General features: G+C 51.7%; 1 protein-coding gene and 1 gene segment (V, D, J or C); both read left to right on the forward strand.

Moving 5' to 3' along the window:
* LOC141732867 (M1-specific T cell receptor alpha chain-like) overlaps positions 1-17,934 on the forward strand; it is a 341,791-nt gene that overhangs the window by 42,316 nt on the left and 281,541 nt on the right. The gene's annotated exons all lie outside the window — the stretch shown is intronic.
* On the forward strand, positions 8,865-9,945 carry LOC141732872 (Ig heavy chain V region C3-like). The segment is given in 2 exon segments: positions 8,865-8,955; positions 9,366-9,945. Coding segments are annotated over 2 exon segments (399 nt in total).

A 17,934-nucleotide genomic window follows, 5' to 3' on the forward strand; every position in this document is an offset into this window, starting at 1 on the left:
GGCCCTGCCAGGAGAAGAGCTGGCCTTGGGGAAAGCTGCCTCAGGCCTGGAGAAAGGCCAGGTATGTCAGGTGGGAGCTGGATGTGTGTAAGAGGCATGAGGGCCCTGGTGTGTGGCCTAGCCAGGCTGATTTCAACATCGACCTGTGAGTCCCCTTAGCCTTGCACATCTGTGTAACTGCTGGGCTGTGCAGGGAACATTTTGAGAGGAGCAGGGTGTATAGGTGGCCTGCCCTTACTACCTTTGCCCTTGGGTTCAGGCCACGCTCCCTCATTCAGGGGACAAGTGGGAGAATGAGGATGAGAATGTCAGGGGTTATTCTGAAGGCTTTTCCTCACACTCAGGGGTTGTTTTGAAGGCTTTTCCTCACACCATCGTCACTCCTGTATCCTTTGGGACCATCTCCTAACCAAGTTTCTTTTCCCAGCGCAGGGCTATCCAGAGCAGGAGGAATTCCCTCCCGCACAGGCTTGTGAGCTGCTGACCTCTCAGAGCCTCCAGCAGCACAGGACTCCTCTCTAAGGGATAGCAGTGGTCAACCTCTCCATCTAGAGGATGTGCTCTAACGCCAGGGGATTGTATGTGAGCAGAGATGCTGGAATACAGGGCCTGATATACACTGGCTGTGGAGGAGCTGAGTATGTCTTCCTCCCTGCCCATCACCCCACCATGAACTCAGACTATGTAAAATTCTACCTCTGTCACAAGCATGAAGCTTCAGGCTACCCAGCTTGTTACACTGATGATGACAAAAAAGCTGAGTATATTGAAGATGACAGGCAGAAATAAGATGTCACTTTGCAGCCTGAACATAATAAGAAAATGCTGTGAAACGTCAAATTGCAAAACTTTTAAAATCCTCTGTAGGGAAAATTTGGACATAGATCCAGCCTACCCAACATAAACATTGTAAGATAACCAGATGAGTTGTATGGTTACCTCTTTTCTCCAGCTTACGATGTGTCCTCTTGTGACTTTATTGGTGAGGGTGTGGTGACTATCACATAAAAGCATGCCAAAGGGTGCATGACCTTGTAGTACAATACTAACATTTCTATAACTTGTTTCACAACAGCATATGCACACCTAGATCTTCACAGTCGCTTAGGTGCCCTGCAAGACTGTTGCCTCTGTCTCAACACAGATTCTATGATATCTGTGAGTCGTCTGTGGGACTGGGACCTCCCTGCTTCGTGAGTACTTAGGCAAGTTGACAAGCAAATGTCTGCCAGATGACCATATTGTGGAGTTTGTGTCATCAGGCCCCAAATCCTACACCTACTTGCAGTCTGAAGGAAAATGTTGTCAAAGGTTAAGGGCATCAGTCTAAACACAACACACAGAGGAAAATTAAATTTTGAGGCACTGAGGTATCTTGTGTTGGCTTATGGTGTAAATCCAGACAGTGATGACCCTAAGAAGATTGTGATATAGCAGTGCTCTATCACAAGGAACAAGCAAAAGTGGGTAATAGAAACCAAGGCTCCTTTAGAAGATGCAGAAGGTGGTCTATGGCAAAAGAGTACTGGCTAAAAATTTAAAAGCCTCCTCTTTGGCTTTTGATCATGAGTGTGTGCTGAAAACATCCCCTTTCTGCTATCCTGGAAGGGTTTAGAAACTGGGAAAAGTTATTTTGTAAAAAGTCTTTTGGAGAGTCACAGACTGGTTGAAGTTGGAAGGGACCTCTGAAGATCACTTTGTCTAACCACCCTTCTGAAGCACAGCCATCTATTTCAGGTTCCCCAGCCCCATGTCCAGATGGGTTTTGAATATCTCCAAGGAGGCAGAATCCACAGCCTCCCTGGGAAACCCATACCAGCGCTCTGTCACCCTCACCAGTAAAGAGGTATTTCCTGATTTTCACAGAGAACCTGCTGTGTTTCAGCCTGTGCCCATTGCCTGTGGTCCTGTCACTTTGCGCCTCTGAGAAGAGCCTGGCTTTGTCTTCTTTGCACCCTCCCTTCAGGTATTTAGATACACTGATAAGATCCACCCTGAGCACTCTCTTCCCTGAAAAGTCCCAGCTCTCTCAGCCTTTCCTCGTAGACGAGATACTCCAGTTCACCCATCCTCTTTGTGCACTTTCAATGGATTCTATCCAACACCTCCATATCTCCCTTATACTGGGGAGTCTAGAACTGGACCCAGTACTCCAGTGCTGAATAGAGGGGAATGGTCACCTTCCTTGACCTTCTGGCAACACTCCTCCTAACAGCCTAGAACACTGTTGGCTTTCTTTGAGGCATGGGCACATTGCCAGCTCATTGTCAACTTGGTGTCCAGCAGGACAACCCAGGTCTTTTTTCTCAAAGCTTCTTTACAGCTGGGCAGACCCCAGCACATAATGATGCCTGGAGTTGTTCCTCCCCAGGTGCAGAACTTTGCTCTTCCCCTTGCTGAACTGCATTAAGTTCCTTTCGGCCCATTTCTGCAGCTTGTCACGGTCCCTCTGGATAGCAGCATGATCCTCTGGTGTACCAGCCACTCTTCCCATTTTAGTGTCAGCTGTGAACTTGCTGAGGGTACACTTTTCCCTGTCATCTAGATCAGTAATTAAGATGTTGAAACGGATTGGAACAAGTATTGACCCCTGAAGGACCAGTAGTGACTTGTTCCACTGATCATTGCCCACTGGCTGAAAACTGTTCAGCCAGTTTTCAATCCACCACACTGTCTGCTCATCCAGTCTGTGCATCAACAGCTTCTCTAAAGGATCATATGGAAGACAGTGTAGAAAGCCATACTGAAATCAAGGCAGACTATATCCACCACTCTTTTCTTGTTTACCAAGATACTCATTTCATTGTAGCTGGATATCAGCATGGTGAAGCATGACTTCCCTTTGGTGAATCCATGCTGACTACACCCAATCGCCTCTTGTCCTTCATGTGCCTGGAAATTGTTTCCAGGATTAGCTGCTCTATCACTTTCCCAGGATGTGTATGCGTTCCAGCAGAGCACCTCTACTTGTTGGCTCACCTATGGCTTGAGTGATTAAGCTGTTGTCAACACAGTACAGGAACCTCCTGGCTTCCTTATGTCCTGCTATGTTTTCTCTCCAGCAGATATTGAGGTGGCAGAAGTCTGACATAAGGACCAGTGCCTGTGAATGTGAGGCTGCTCCTCTTTGTAGAGGGCCTCATCCACACGTTCTTCCTGATCAGGCAGCCTATAGCCAACACCCATTAAAATGTCACCCTTACCTGTCTTCTCTTTAATCCTTAACCACAACCTCTCAGTTCGCACACCATGCATCCCCAGGGAAAGCTCCATGCATTCCAATTGCACTCTCACAGAAAGGGCTTCTCCTTCTCATCTTCAGAGTCCATCCTTCCAAAAAAGCCTGTAATCCTCCATTGCAACACTCTAGTCACAGGAGCCATCGTACCCTGTCTCTGTGATCCCAACAACCTCACAGCCCTGCAACTGCACACAGATCTCTCTCTCCTTGTGTTTATTCCCCATACTGCATGCACTAGCATACAGGCACTTGACAGAGGCAACCCAGCATGTTGACACCCTAGAAAGTGTTTTGGGGATTTCACCACTATGCTGGCTTGTAGACACTTCCTTGCTTACATGCAGCTCCTAGAAGTGAGCCTGCTTAAGCCCCGTTTTCTTGATCTTGTGATCCCTTCCTGGCACATCACTCCAGGCCCTTTGCTCATCAACTGTATCCATCACTCCTTCACAAGGCTGCTGGTTACTCTCTCCCTCCCCTGTCATTCCTAGTTTAAAGACCTTATCAGGTCAGCCATCCTGCTGGCAAAGGTAACTTTGCCGCACTTGGTGAAGTGGATACCAACTCTCCTGAGCACATGCTACTCTGCAAACAGTGTTCCATGGTCATAGGACACAAAATCCTGTCACCAGCTCCAGTTCCACAGACAATTATTGACCTACATCACCAGCACCCTCTTCCTCATACCCTTTCCCTTCACCGTCGGGGTTGAGGAGAACACCACCAGGGCCCCCATGACCTTGACCACTGCCTGCAGAGCTCTGTAATCCGTTTTGATTCTGTTCAGCTTTCCCGTAGCAGTATCATTTGTGCCCACAAGGAGGTAGCAGTCAGAGGGCTGAACGAGCTTCTCCAGTTCCTCCACAATATCCCGGATCCTCGTGGCCAGCAGTCAGCAAACCTCTCTAGATGATAGGCCAAGTTGGCACATCGGTGCTCTGTCCCCTACAGCAGGGAGGCGCTCATTATGATCCCCAGCCACTTCTTTGTAGTACACCCACCTGACTGGATTAGCAGGAGACATGCTGTCACAGCCATGATGAAGACAATTTTTCCCAGCTCCAGAATCCCTGTCCCTCGGGAGACTCTCAGCACACTACGCCACAATTGAAAGAGATGAAACTGAGAAAGCTTTTACTAAGTATGTTATCACAGGCATCTTAGCATCCTAGACACTGTCCAGAGTGTTTTTTGCTAGGGTAAAAAGAGCTGCGCCATCACTCTCAACACAAACAATAGTGTGCTATTTTAAAGCCCCGACTCTAATCTCCAGATTGTCCCAAGCCAGACAGATGTATCCTGGCCAGGTCTGGTTCCTTTTAGAAGCATGTGAAGATGCTATGAAGGCACCATATAGGTACCCGGTTGTCAATCTAAATGCTTCTACCCCAGAGGCTTTTAGGCTAATAACTGGTCTTTTCCCATCAGAGCTTTCTGCCATTTCCATATCGGAGGTGAGGGTGGAGGAAGGAAAAGGGAAAAGGACCTTTATAAGATCATCCAGCCCAACCACCCCTGCCATGGGGGGTTTTGTGTTCACAACATCTACAGACTTTTCTGTCTGTTCTGTCCATTTAAAAAACATGTTAGAGTAGGGTGGGGTGGGCTGAGCAAATACAAAGTCTTGCAGTTGGATCGTAAATTTTATTTACAGAATACATTTATGAAAATTGCTACAAGAAGTGCTGTTCTGGGTCTTTTACTGGTTATCCAGGAGCAGTGAGCCCAGGTACCTTCTGGCGACTGACAATTCCTCTGGGAACAGTGACTGCTTTGTCCAGGGGATGTTCACCACCTAAGCAGATTTCAGCTGAGGGTCTGTGATTTACAGGGACAACCTCACCTTGCAGCCTTGACTGACAGAGGAGTGCATTACTGCAAACTTAGATGCAGAGCTGTGAAGACTCCTCTCAACTGTATGTATGTGAAGTACCCACCAAAATGAGAAACACAGCAAAGGCTTCAGATTTTCTAGGAGGCTGGAGAGAAAGAAAGGTGCTGCCCAGGAGCAGTTGTTCCCTGTGCCAAGGCTGCTCCTTGGCACTTCTCCACTCATCGGCTCCAAACAGCAGGATTTTGCCCCCCACCCCTGTCCCTGCCCCAGTCTTGATCCCTTTCCAATGGGCCAGCAGCGGCTGGTGAGCCCCAAATTGTGCCCTTATGCTTTGCGCAAATGTAGAGCTGCACAGGGGATGAGGCTGCAGTTCCTCCCACTCCACCACCCCACCAGCCTGCCCTGCCCCAGCCAGCACTGACCCAACCCATCAGAATCAGGACTCCATCCCCATATTCTAGGAATTTATACGTTCACCCATTAAAATACCTTTCTTTCCCTCTTATCAGCTTCCTCCCCTTGTCTCCGAGTCCTCATGCGTGGAGAAATACTGAACAGCTGCTTCCAAAATAACAGAGGCTAAACTAAGAGAAACCTGAAACCTTTTGAAAAGAGCACTACACCTGCATTTCCCAGAGCCCTGAACGTTATAAGAAGCCGTTGTGCTCTCAAAAGCCCTCCCAACAAAGAGCACACAAAAGCAGATGAACACTACAGCAAGGGAGAGATGTTCCCTCACGGAGTAAATCTTATGAAGGGAGAGGGAAACACAGAGAAAAGTGCAGGAAGACACTGAGACTGTCCACTCTTTGAAGAGAAGATGAGCAAAGGCAAAAGGTGAATGGGCCTCATTCTTGCCCTCCTCACTCCAGAGCTATGACTACGTCACACAGGCTCAGTCACATTCTGCAGGATGCAGCCATTTCATGTTGCGGCCAAGAGTGCCTTGTGCCATAGTGTGCTGAGAGTCTCCCGAGGGACAGGGATTCTGGAGCTGGGAAAAATTATCTTCATCATGGCTGTGACAGCATGTCTCCTGCTAATCCAGTCAGGTGGGTGTATTCATGCACTTTTTATTGTCTCCCACAGTTTTCAGTAGTCTACGCAGAGATCTGTGCTGACAAGATGATGAGATTAGGAAGAAATGCAGAGGGGTGGTGGAAGTAGATATCTGAGCTTTCCTTTTCTTTGGAAAGACAGAAAGGTTTGGGGAAAACACAGCCTTAAATGCAGAGCAAGTGAGAGAAGGAGGCTAGCTGCTCCACAGACACATTTCTGCATGTGTTGCAGGTCTTGTTGGAGGTGACCCCAAGAAGCAATTCTTTACTGAGATGTCAGCCACAGTTGGGCAGCGAGTAGTTCTGCCCTGCCAGTCCACCACTGAGGACAGTGACAGCACTTTGAATTTCTTCTGGTATCGTCAGCTCCCAGGGAAAACATTGAAATTTCTCATGGAAGCATTTAGAATTTCAGGGAATGACAAGTTCCGCAGACACCAATTCTCTGTGGTGGTCTATGAAAATAGAACAGCCCCCTTAGAAATAGCAACCGTCTCTTTTGAGGACACTGCAACTTATTACTGTGCTCTGAAACACCACATTAAGCCAAGCCCCATTTCCGCTTGTGCAAAATCTGCATTGCCAAGAACTGCACAGGAGAGGTGAGGCTCTGCATCTTCCAACCTTGGCAGTGCTTTCATCCCTGAAATGATACTCTCCTTCTTGTATCAACCTTTCCAACATCTCCGATCCCAGGTCCTTCCTTCTTTTCTCAAAGACACCATCTGTGCAGAGATATTCACGCCAGGGACTTAGAAATGCAGGACCATGGGACTGTCTGCAGATGACTTGAGACACTCTTAGCTTTCCTCACTTCCTCACACAGAAACCAACACTGCTCAACTAAATGATTAACACCCTTGGACATAACCTCCATGTGCAGCACCAATCCTTACTTGGTCTTGGTTCCTCCTGGAGCTGACACTGCAGAACCCAGTGCTGCTGGGGTGATAGCATCCTGGCCAAGGTATTGACTGACCTGTAGACAGAGCCAAGGGATCCATATCTCTGCGTTGCTCCTGGCCAGCCCTAGCCCTCTACACAGCTACCCATTAGACCACAGACCCTCATCTTGCTCCTCTTTGCAGAACAGCCAAGGAGCAGGAAAGCAGATTCAGCATGGGAAAGGGTATCCTTCTCTGTGCTGCATATGGTTAAATGATGAGATCCTGCCACACCCCAGTCAGTGTAAAGTCAAATTCTTTGGAAAATACTAATAAAGAAAAAAGTTAAAGAAAGCGTAGTAAAACTAAGAAATACCTAAGTGACCAATGGCATTGCAGCCCATGAGGCAAGAGGCTCTAGAGATTAATAAAAAGTACCCCTAGCACTACCCTGAGATCATCAGATAATGTTGATTGGTAAAGATGAAGATGAATAAGATGATGAAGAAGAAGATGAAGGTGAAGACGATGAACATGAAGATGATGATGAAGATGGAGATGAAGATGATGATGAGAGCAGAGTTCCCCTGGGGTTGTGCTCACTGTTTGGTAGCACAAAGACAATTTGGTTTAGGCAGCCTGGAGGCCAGGCGGGACTCAACATGGCCTGTTCTCCCCACAGAACAGGCCAGGGAGCCCCCTGCAGCCACATAGGTCCCGTCTCCCAGAAGAGGTTTTTCCCACCAGGACAACCATAACTGCAGGACACTGGGCATCACCACACTGCATCTGAAGGACACCTTCTTGTCTCCTGGCAGGAAAAACAGGAAAAGACACCCAACGGTGCCCTAGCAATTTGAACTACTTTCTCTTTACAACAGCTCAACTATTGGGTTCGGTGTAGGCACAGTGCCAAGGGAGTAAAGAGCTGTGACTGGAGCATAGAGTTGGGTGATGGTGCGGCAGGCAGGGGTGAAAAGGGTACAGGCAGGACAAATGTGGGGAAAAGCAGGACTAGCTAAGACGAAGCAGTTCTCACCATGTGTCACTGGGTATTATTTCCCACCCCAGAAAGGATGACAAGGAGAATGGGTTCCAGAGGGACTGAGCAGGTCCCTGCGCCTCCCTAGCAGCATCTCACACTGCCCATATCTCCTGTTTCCTCAAAATGGAAGGCGCAGGGGATATAGCCCAATGTCACTGGTCACCCACAGAACAGGCATACAGACCAGCCTGAAACAGGGGCAAGAGTAAGTTGCAAGACACGGGAGGTACTACCTGGGACCTGCAGGGCTGTAGTGGTGGTGGGGAAGGGAAAGCTCTGCCATGTGGAAATGAGGTCTGCAGGGCAACGCGATGGAAATGAGGGAGCTCGCTTCCGCACTGTGTGTCTGGTCCCCGCGGGCAGGGGCTGGGAGTGAGGCCAGGGCGGGCTGGGGGTGCGGGGCACGGGGAGGGTCCTGCGAGGGGACGCTGCGGGCCGACGGCCCGTCCCTGCCGCTGGGGCTGGGGCTGGGGCCGGCCCCGGCTGCGGGCGGCCGAAGCACCAACGCCCTTGCACAGGGCTCGGCAGGGCGACGAGGCGGGAGAGCGGCGGAGCCGCGCTGGCAGCCCCGGGCCAGGAGCCTCGGTGTGCCGGGGCGCCGCGCTCCTCCTCTGCGCACGGCCCTGCCCGCGGCCGCCCTTCTCCTGCCCCAAAGGGGCCGCGGCAGTGGGGGGCTGGGGCGGGGCGGGGGTGCTGGGGGCGGGCAGAGGCATGGGCGCTGCCCCGGCGAAGGGCCAAGCCGGCGGGGCGGGCAGGAGCGGGCCCGAGCGCGGCTCCGCTCGACTCCTGTGCAGCTCCCGCCGGGCGCCGTCCAGCCCCGGCGCGGCGGGGCACGATGGCGGCCAGGCTGGGGCCGTGGTTCCTGGCCTTGGCCTTGGCCTCGGGGCCGGCAGGTGAGAACCGGGCGGGGAGGGCGGTGAGGCCGGGCCCGGGGCTTCGGCTGCTCGCGGGCGCGCTGCCCGTGCCGGCGCCCCGGGGCTGCAGCTGTTCCCGCGCCGGGCGCGCTGTCGGCTGCCGCTCGCCTTGGGCGGGGAAGCGGAGAGCGGGTGGGGTGGGCGGGCGAGGGAGAGGCCGGGGCCGGGGGCGGGGGAGGCTTTGGGGCGGCGGGTTGGGCCGCAGTGTGGGAGCGGGCGCGGCTGAGCCCCGAGGGGGGCAGGCGGGGCATTGCCCCGGGCGCGGGGCTTTGCCGGGAGAGGCGGGTGGCGGCTGTGGCTGTGCCGGGGCGGGGGGCGCCGGGGCGGCGGGGGAACGTCGTGGGGCCGTGGTGGCGCGCTGCCCGGCTGCCTGCGCTCTCCGTCCGCAGGGGTGTGGGCGCAGCTGAGCCTGGTGGAGGCCGGCGGAGGGCTGCGAGCTCCTGGGGACTCCGTGCACCTCACCTGCCGCGGATCCGGCTTCGGCTTTAATCTTCCTGGAATTCGGTGGTACCGTCAGCTCCCCGGTGGTGGTGGTCTCGAGTGGGTGTCCTACATCAGTGCATCCTCGGGTACTACAAAGTACGGGCCAGCGGTGGAGGGACAAGCCACGGTGTCCCGGGACAATTCCCATTCTGAGGCATCTCTGTCCCTGAGTGCCCTGCAGCCCTGGGACTCTGCCCGCTACTTCTGTGCTGTTCACCCAGAGACAGGAAATTCAGCTGAGCTTTAACAGAAACCTACTGGGGCTCAGCCCAGGTGCAAGAGCAATGGGCCAGAGCAGTGTTGCGATGTGTGTGGTGGTGCTCAGGGCTGTTTCCAGCAGTGAAGAGTTATCACTGTGCACGGCAGGTGTTTGTGGCCTGTCCTGCACACTGCAGGAATTTCTTTGATTGCCAATTAAAATACAGTGCAATGGAGAGTATAAAAAAAAAAAACAAACAACACTAAAGATACCGTCCTAGCTCTCTGTCCTCCTTTTTCTCAGGCTTAGCTTCACTCTTTCCCTTCCTCTTCCCAGGAGGCACAGGGGCCAATTGGAAATGGGGCTTGGGGTCAGTTTGTAGTATTTTTTCTGCATTGTTTCGGCACCTAAATCTATGGGTCCCTCTGACATTCATGACAGTGTATGAAAGAGCTGGCCAATGTTATGACAGGACCTCTCTCTGTTTTTTTTCAATGGCCTTGGGAGTCTGGAGGGGCCCCAGACAACTGGAAGCTGACAAAGTTATCCCTGTTTTCCTGAAGAGAAAGAAGGTAAAACCTGGTAATTACAGGCCTCTCAGTCTCCCTTCAGTGCCTGCTAAAAATATGGAGAAGGTTATTGTGGGAGGTAGAATCACAGAACAGTAGAATGGTTAGAGTTGGAAGGGACCTTCAAGACCATGTAGTTCGAGGCCCCTGCCCTGGGCAGGGACACCTCCCACCAGACCAGGTTGCTCGAAGCCCCATCTGAGCTGTCGTTGAACACCTCCAGGGATGGAGCATCCACAGCTTCTATGGGCAGCCTATTCCAGTGTCTCACCACCCCCACAGTCAAGAATTTCTTCCTAATATATAATCTAAATCTCCCCTCTTTCAGTTTGAAACCATTACCCTCATGCTGTCGCTTCACTCCCTGATGAAGAGTCCATCCCCATCTCTCCTGTAGGCCCCCTTTAGCTACTGGAAGTCTGTTGTAAGGTCTCCCAAGAGGCTTCTCTTCTCCAGGCTGAACAAACCCATGTCTTTCAACCTGTCTTCATAAGAGAGGTGCTCCAGCCCTCTGATTATCTTCATGGCCCTCCACTGGACTTCCTCCATCAAGTCCTGAGCTGGATGCAGTAGTCCAGGTGGGTCTCATGAGAGCAGAGTAGAGGGGTAGAATCCCCTCCCTTGCCCTCCTGGCCACGCTGTGGGGATGCAGCCCAGGATGCAGTTGGCTAGAAAGCCACGTGCTCATTGCTGGGTTGTGTTGAGCTTCTTAACGACCAACACCCCCAAGTGCCTCTCCTCAGGGCTGCTCTCCATCCGTTCTCTGCCCAGCCAGTACTTTTCTTGGGATTGCCCCAACCCACGTGGAGGACTTGCACTAGGCCTTGTTGAACTTCATAAGGTTCACACGGCCCCACTTTTCAAGCCTGTCCAAGTCATTCTGGATGGATCCCTCTCCCTCTCCTCTCACTCTCCCTCTCCCTCTCCTCTCCTTGTCTCTTCATCTCTGTCTTCTCTGTTTTACCCAAAGAACAGCATACCCGGGTCCCTCACACAGACATGGACCTGTTGGAGCAGGTCCAGAGGAGGGCCATGAAGATGATCAAAGGGTGGAGCCCCTCTCCTATGAAGATAGGCTGAGAGAGTTGGGGTTGCTCAGCCTGGAGAAGAGAAGGCTCCAGGGAGACCTTATAGTATCCTTCCAGTACCTGAAGGGGGCCTATAAGAAAGGTGGCGAGGGGCTGTTTACAGGGCTTGTAGTGATAGGACAAGGGGCAATGGCTTTAAACTAGAGCAGGGCAGGTTTAGATTACACATCACAGAATCACAGAATGGTTTGCGTTGGAAGGGACTTTAAAGATCATCTAGTTCCAAGCCCCCAGCCATGGGCAGGGTCACCTCCCACTAGACCAGCCTGCTCAAAGCCTCATCCAGCCTGGCCTTGAACACTTCCCGGGATGGGGCATTGAAAACTTCCGTGGGCAACCTGTTCCAGTGCCTCACTACCCTTACAGAAAAGAATTTTTTTCCTGATATCCAAGCTAAGTCTGCCCTCTTTCAATCTGAGGCCGTTACCCTGTGTCCTATCATTACACTCCCTGATATAGAGTCCCTCCCCATCCTTCCTGTAGGCCCCCTTTAGGTACTAGAAGGACACTATAAGGTCTCCTTGGAGCCTTCTCTTCTCCAGTCTGAACAGCCCCAACTCTCTCAGCCTGTCCTCATAGCATAGGTGCTCCAGCCCTCTGATGATCTTCGTGGCCCTCCACTGGACCCATTCGAACAGATCCATGTCCTTCTGTGGTGAGGACTCCAGAGCTGGATGCAGTACTCCAGGTGTTGTCTCACGAGAGCAGAGTAGAGGGGCAGAATCACCTCCCTCGGCCCGCTGGCCATGCTCCTTTTGATGCAGCCCAGGATGTAGCTGGCTTTCTCAGGTGCAAGTGCACATTGCCTGCTCACGTTGAGCTTCTCATCCACCAGCACCCCAAGTCCTTCTCATCAGGGCTGCTTTCAAGCCATTCTCCGCCCAACCTGTATTTGTGCCTAGGGTTGCCATGACCCAGGTGCAGGACCTTGCACTTGGCCTGGTTCATGAGGTTCGGACAGGCCCACCTCTCAAGCCTGTCCAGGTCCCTCTGGATGGCATCCCTTCCCTCCAGTGTGTTGACCGTGTCACACAGCTTGGTGTCGTTGACAAACTTGCCGAGGTTGCCCTCGATCTCACTGTCCGTGTTGCCAAGAAAGATGTTGAACAGCACCAGTCCCAGTACTGACCCCTGAGGAACGCCACTCATCACTGGATTCCATGTGGACATTGAGCCATTGACTGCAACACTTTCAGTGCCGCCATTAAGCCAGTTCCTTATCCACCGAGTGGTCCATCCATCAAATCCATGCTTTGCCAATTTAGAGACCAGGATGTCGTGTGGGACAGCGTCGAACGCTTTGCATAAGTCCAGGTAGATGACGTCAATTGCTCTCCCCATATCTACCAATGCTGTAGCAACATCATAGAAGGCCACCAAATTTGTCAGGCACGATTTGCCTTTGGTGAAACCATGTTGGCTGTCACCAATCACCTCCTTGTTATCCATGTGCCTTAGCAGAGCTTCCAGAAGGATCTGCTCCATGATCTTGCCAGGCACAGAGGTGAGACCGACCAGTCTGTAGTTCCCTGGGTCTTCCTTCATTAGGATGAAGTTCTTTACAATGAGGGTGGTGAGACACTGGCCCAGGTTGCCCAGAGAGGTGGTGGAGGCCCCATCCCTGGAGACATTCAAGGCCAGGCTTGATGAGGCTCTGAGCAACCTGATCTAGTTGAAGATGTCCCTGCTTACTGCAGGGGGGTTGGACTAGGTGACCTTTAAAGGTCCCTTCCAACCCAACAAATTCTATGATTCTATAACCAGGCAGCATCCCTATACTCTTCGCAGCATATCTGATCCTGCTAGAACTGCCTGTGCAGTTCCTTCTTGCCTTTAGTTTGACCAGCAGGTCCCAGCTCAGCCATGCTGGTCTCTTCCCTTTCTTGCTTGATTTCCTATACCTGGGGATCGAGAGCTCTTGTGCTCTATGGAAAGCATCCTTGAAGATCCGCCAGCTCTGTTCTGCCCCCTTGTCCCTGAGGACCGTTTCCCAGGGGGTCCTCTTGACTAACTCCTTGAAGAGCTGGAGGTTTGCTTTCCTAAAATTCAGGGTCCTGACTACGCTCCTCGTCTGGCACGTACCCCTCAGGACCGTGAACTCCCACCAGTGTGCGGTCACTGCCGCCCAGGCTGCCTCCAATCTTGACATCCCCAATGAGCTCACTGGCATTGGTGACTATGAGGTCCAGTATGGCATCCCCTCGGGTAGGGCTGTCTGTTTCCTGTCTTAGGAAGTTATTGTCAAGGCACTCCAGGGGCCTCCTGGATCATCTACAGCTCACTGTGTTACTTTTCCAGCAGATGTTGGGGTTGTTGAAATCCCCCAGCAGGATGAGAGCCTTCGAACACAATGCCTCCTGTAGCTGGAAGAAGAAGGCTTCATCAGTAGGTTCCCCTTGATCAGGACGCCTGTAGTAGACACCAACCAAAAGGTTCCCCTTGTTGCCTCGGTCTCTAATTCCTACCCATAAGCTTTCAACTTCCCCTTGGCTATTCTCTAGGGACATCTCTTCACACTCTATCCCTTCATTAACGTAGAGGGCAACACCTCTGCCCCTCCTTCCTTGCCTGCCCCTTCTGAACAGCCTGTAGCCATCGATAGTCACAGGATTCGTCCCACCAGGTTTCAGTAATGGTGATTCTGTCATAGCTTTCCAGCAGCACGGTAGCTTCCAGCTCCTCCTGTTTCTTGCCCATGCTGCCAGCATTCGTGTAGAGGCACTTCAGCCGGGCTGTTGGCTCTGACGCCTTCTTAGAGGAGCACCCCTTGGGGTGTTTCACGTGTGTTTCCCTGTTGACTCGGACTACCTCAGGAGCCCCTGGCTCATCTCTGTAAGACTTTGGCTGTGATGTAGCGTCCCCAGCATGCCTCAGGAAAACAGGTCAAAGGTCCTTACTATGCGCCCCGTCCCTCTAACCCTGATGTATTATCCCACAGCTTGTCACAGACAAACCTAATATTATCATCCCCCTCCCCCTTCACATCTAGTTTAAAGCCCTGTTGATCAGCCCCACAATCTCTTGGGCAGAAAGATTGAGAAAGGTGTTTCCCATCTGATGCCAATAAGCCCAGTGCCATGTAGGCCATCCCATTATCAAAAAAACCAAAATTGTGGCGGCAACACCAGCCACGGAGCCATGTGTTAATGGACTGGATGCGCCTGTTCCTTCCAGTGTCACTGCCTGCAACTGGAAGGAGTGAGGAGAAAAGCACCTGTGCCCCAGACTCCCTTACCAACCTTCCCAAGGCCCTGAAGTCCCCCTTGATTGCTCTTCGTCTACGAGTCGCAGCTTCATCTCCACCTACATGGAAAATCAGTAACGGGTAGTAGTCCGAGGACTGTATCAAACTAGGGACTTTCCTAGTTATGTCCTTATGTCCTTATGTCAGTCCCCCTCCTCTACTGAAGAGGGTGAAAAAACACAATGAAAGGCACATGGGTCAAGAAACGGACAAGGAGATGACCCAGCAATTACCTTCAGAGGCCAAAGAGACTCGACTTGAGGAAATAAATTTTATCTATTATCAATCCAATCAGAGTAGGACAGTGAGAAATAAGAACAAATCTAAAAACACCTTTCTGCCATCCCACGCTTCTTCCTGGGTTCAACTTCACTCCCAACTTCTCTACCTCTTCCCTCCAAGAGGCATATAGGGGATGGGGAATGGGGGTTGCGGCCAGTTCGTACCACCTCCTCTCTGCCACTTTTTACTCCTCAGGCTCTTCTCCTGAGTGGTCAGCTCTACAGCTGATGGGCAACACGAGAAACAAAGAAGGCAGTGACACTGTGTAAAGACCGTTCAGCAACAGCTAAAACTTTGGTGTGTTCTCAACACGGTATTTGCCATAAAATATTGCAGCTGCCCATACAGGCCTCTCTGAAGAAAATTAACTCCATCACAAACAAATCAAGTACACCTACTCTTGCTGACCCTGCTTCAAGCAGGAGAGTTAAACCAGACCTTTTCAGAGGTCCATTACAGCCTCAACTTTTCTGCCATCTTAGGAGCAAAACTGGCTCCTCTTCTGCTGCACTTTCTAATGCCCTTCCTGGGGAGTATGAAAGGACAGCATCAGGCCTGACGGCCAGCCCGAGCTTTTAAGAGACAGTTTGTGGGTCTGGAAATGCTTTGGGAATACTCTTGCGTCCTGGTTGGGGGGAAGACCTCGAGTCTCTCCTCATGACCTCATGCGCTGCCAGCATGCTGCCATGTATGCCCTGCAGCCCTCCAGCAGTGACTGTTAGGTGGTTTTGATGGAGAAATGGAGAGGCTCTAACAGTCATTTCCCCATTGAATTCCCTGCCCTCTGCTCAGTCCAGGAGCCCTGCCTCCAGCAACGAGCTGTGGCCAGCAGTACGCTTCTCGGGCTCCAGGAAGCAGCCAGTCAAGTGCTCAAATGGGGATGCATGTTATTCCTCATCCTTCCAAAGCCAGGCTCTGGGTTTGTGCAGGGGGTTGTACAACCTGTTCACATGTGCATGTACCTGTGTCTGCAACTCTGCAGAAGAACCATAAGATCTATCAGAAGACTGAAGACCACAAATACAGCAAACATAACCATGCCGAATACCTCTCCCGAGTCTTCCGCGTGCTCCTCTTTTACCCACCCATATGACATTTTTGTATCACTCCTGAGTGAGTCCTGTATAACTCTCCTGAGTTCCAGCTTTGAATCTTGTAGCCAAAAGAGGAAAGTGCGTTTTCCTCAACAGTCCTGTAAAAAGCTGTTCCTGGAAGTCATCAGGGGAGTAGTAAAGTCCAAGTTTCATTTTTCCCCTCTGCCCTGGCACATATCACAAAGTCGTGAATGTGCCCGTGAGCCTTTCACAGACTCACAGAAATCCTGAAGTTGGGGGGCACCTCAGGAGGTCATCCAGACCCTCTGCTCAAGCAGGGCCTCCTAGAGCCGGTTGCCCGGGACCATCTCTGGACAGCTTTTGAATATCTCCAAGCAGGCAGAACCAACAGCCTTTCTGGGCAACCTGTGCCAGTGCACAGTCACCCTGACAGTGAAAAAGTGTCACATAAGGTTGCACATTGCCTTGTGACCTGTCACTGAGGACCAGAGAAAAGCGCTTGGCCCTGCCCTCCCTGCCCCCTCCCTTCCTCTGTTTCTATACATCAGTGAGATCCCCCTGAACCTTCTCTTCTCCAGGGTAAGGCATCCCCGATCTCTCAGACATTTTCATGGAAGGGGTGCTCGAGTCCCATTATCACCTTCTTGGCTTTAAACTGGCCTCTCTCCTGTATGCCCAACTCTCTCTTGTCCTGGGGAGCCAAGCAGTGGAGCCCATACTGCAGGTGTGACACCAGCAGTGCTGAGTAGAGGGGAAGGACCACCTCCCTGAGCTGACGCAAACTCTCCTCCTGGTGCAGCCCAGGACACCATTATCCCTCTTTGCCACAGGGCCCATTTCTGGTTCATGGTCAAGTTATCCAGCAGAACAAAGTCCAGATGGAGTCCAATGACAAGTGGTATACCTCAGGGGTCCGTATGGGGTCCAGTACCACTTAATGTCTTCATCAATGACATAGACAGTGGGATTGAGTGCAGCCTCAGCATATCTGCAGATGACACCAAGCTCAGTGGTGTGGTTGACATGCGTGAGGGACAGGATGCCATCCAGAGGGACCTGGACAAGCTCAAGAAGTGGTCCCATGTGTACCTCATGAGGTTCAACAAGGCCAAGTGTAAGGCCCTGCACCGGATTGGGGCAACCCCTGGTATCCATCGAGGCTGGGGGATGAAGGGATTGAGAGCAGTGCTGCAGAGAAGGACTTGTGGGTACTGGTGTGCTCGCAGCCCAGAAAGCCAACTGTATCCTGGGTGGCATCAAAAGAAGCGTGGGCAGCAGGTCAAGGGAAGTGATTGTGCCCCTCTTCTCTGCTCTGCTGAGATCCCACCTGGAGTTCTGCATCCAGCTCTGGAGTCCTCAGCACAGGAAAGACATGGACGTGGCTGGAGCAGCTCCAGAGGAGGGCCACAAAAATGATCAAAGGGGTGGAACACCTCTCTATGAGGACAGGCTGAGAGAGTTGGGTTGTTTAGCCTGGAGAAGAGAAAACTCTGGGGACACCTTATTGCAGCCTTTCCATATATAAAGGGAGCTTATAGGAAGGTGGGGAGAGATGTTTTAGTAGGGCCTGTAGTAATAGGACTAGGGGTAATGGCTTTAAACTAAATGAATAGATAGAAGGAAGAAATGTTTTAGGATGAGGATAAGGACACACAGGAATGGGTTTCCCTGAGAGGCTGTAGATGTCCCATCCCTGGAAATATTTCCAGGGACTGAACAGGGCTCTGAGCAACCTGATCTAGATGAAGATGCCCCTGCACATTGGAGGGGAGTTTGGACATGGTGACCTTTAAACTTCCCTTCCAACCCAAGTGATGCTATGATTCTCAAGTTCTATGTTTCTATACATTGATGGGATGAATCTCCCCCCACTCCAAGCCTTCTCTTCTCCAGGTTCAACGGTCTCAGCTCTCTCAGCCTTTCCTCATCTAAGAGGTGCTCCAGACCATAATCATCTTCGCCACCCTTCACAGGCCTCTCCCCAGTATATCCAGCTCTTTATTGTACTCCGCTTCCAGGAAGAGAAGCTAGTACTCCA

This window comes from Larus michahellis, chromosome 18 (assembly GCF_964199755.1).
Source record: "Larus michahellis chromosome 18, bLarMic1.1, whole genome shotgun sequence".
Classification (NCBI taxonomy): Eukaryota; Metazoa; Chordata; class Aves; order Charadriiformes; family Laridae; genus Larus; species Larus michahellis.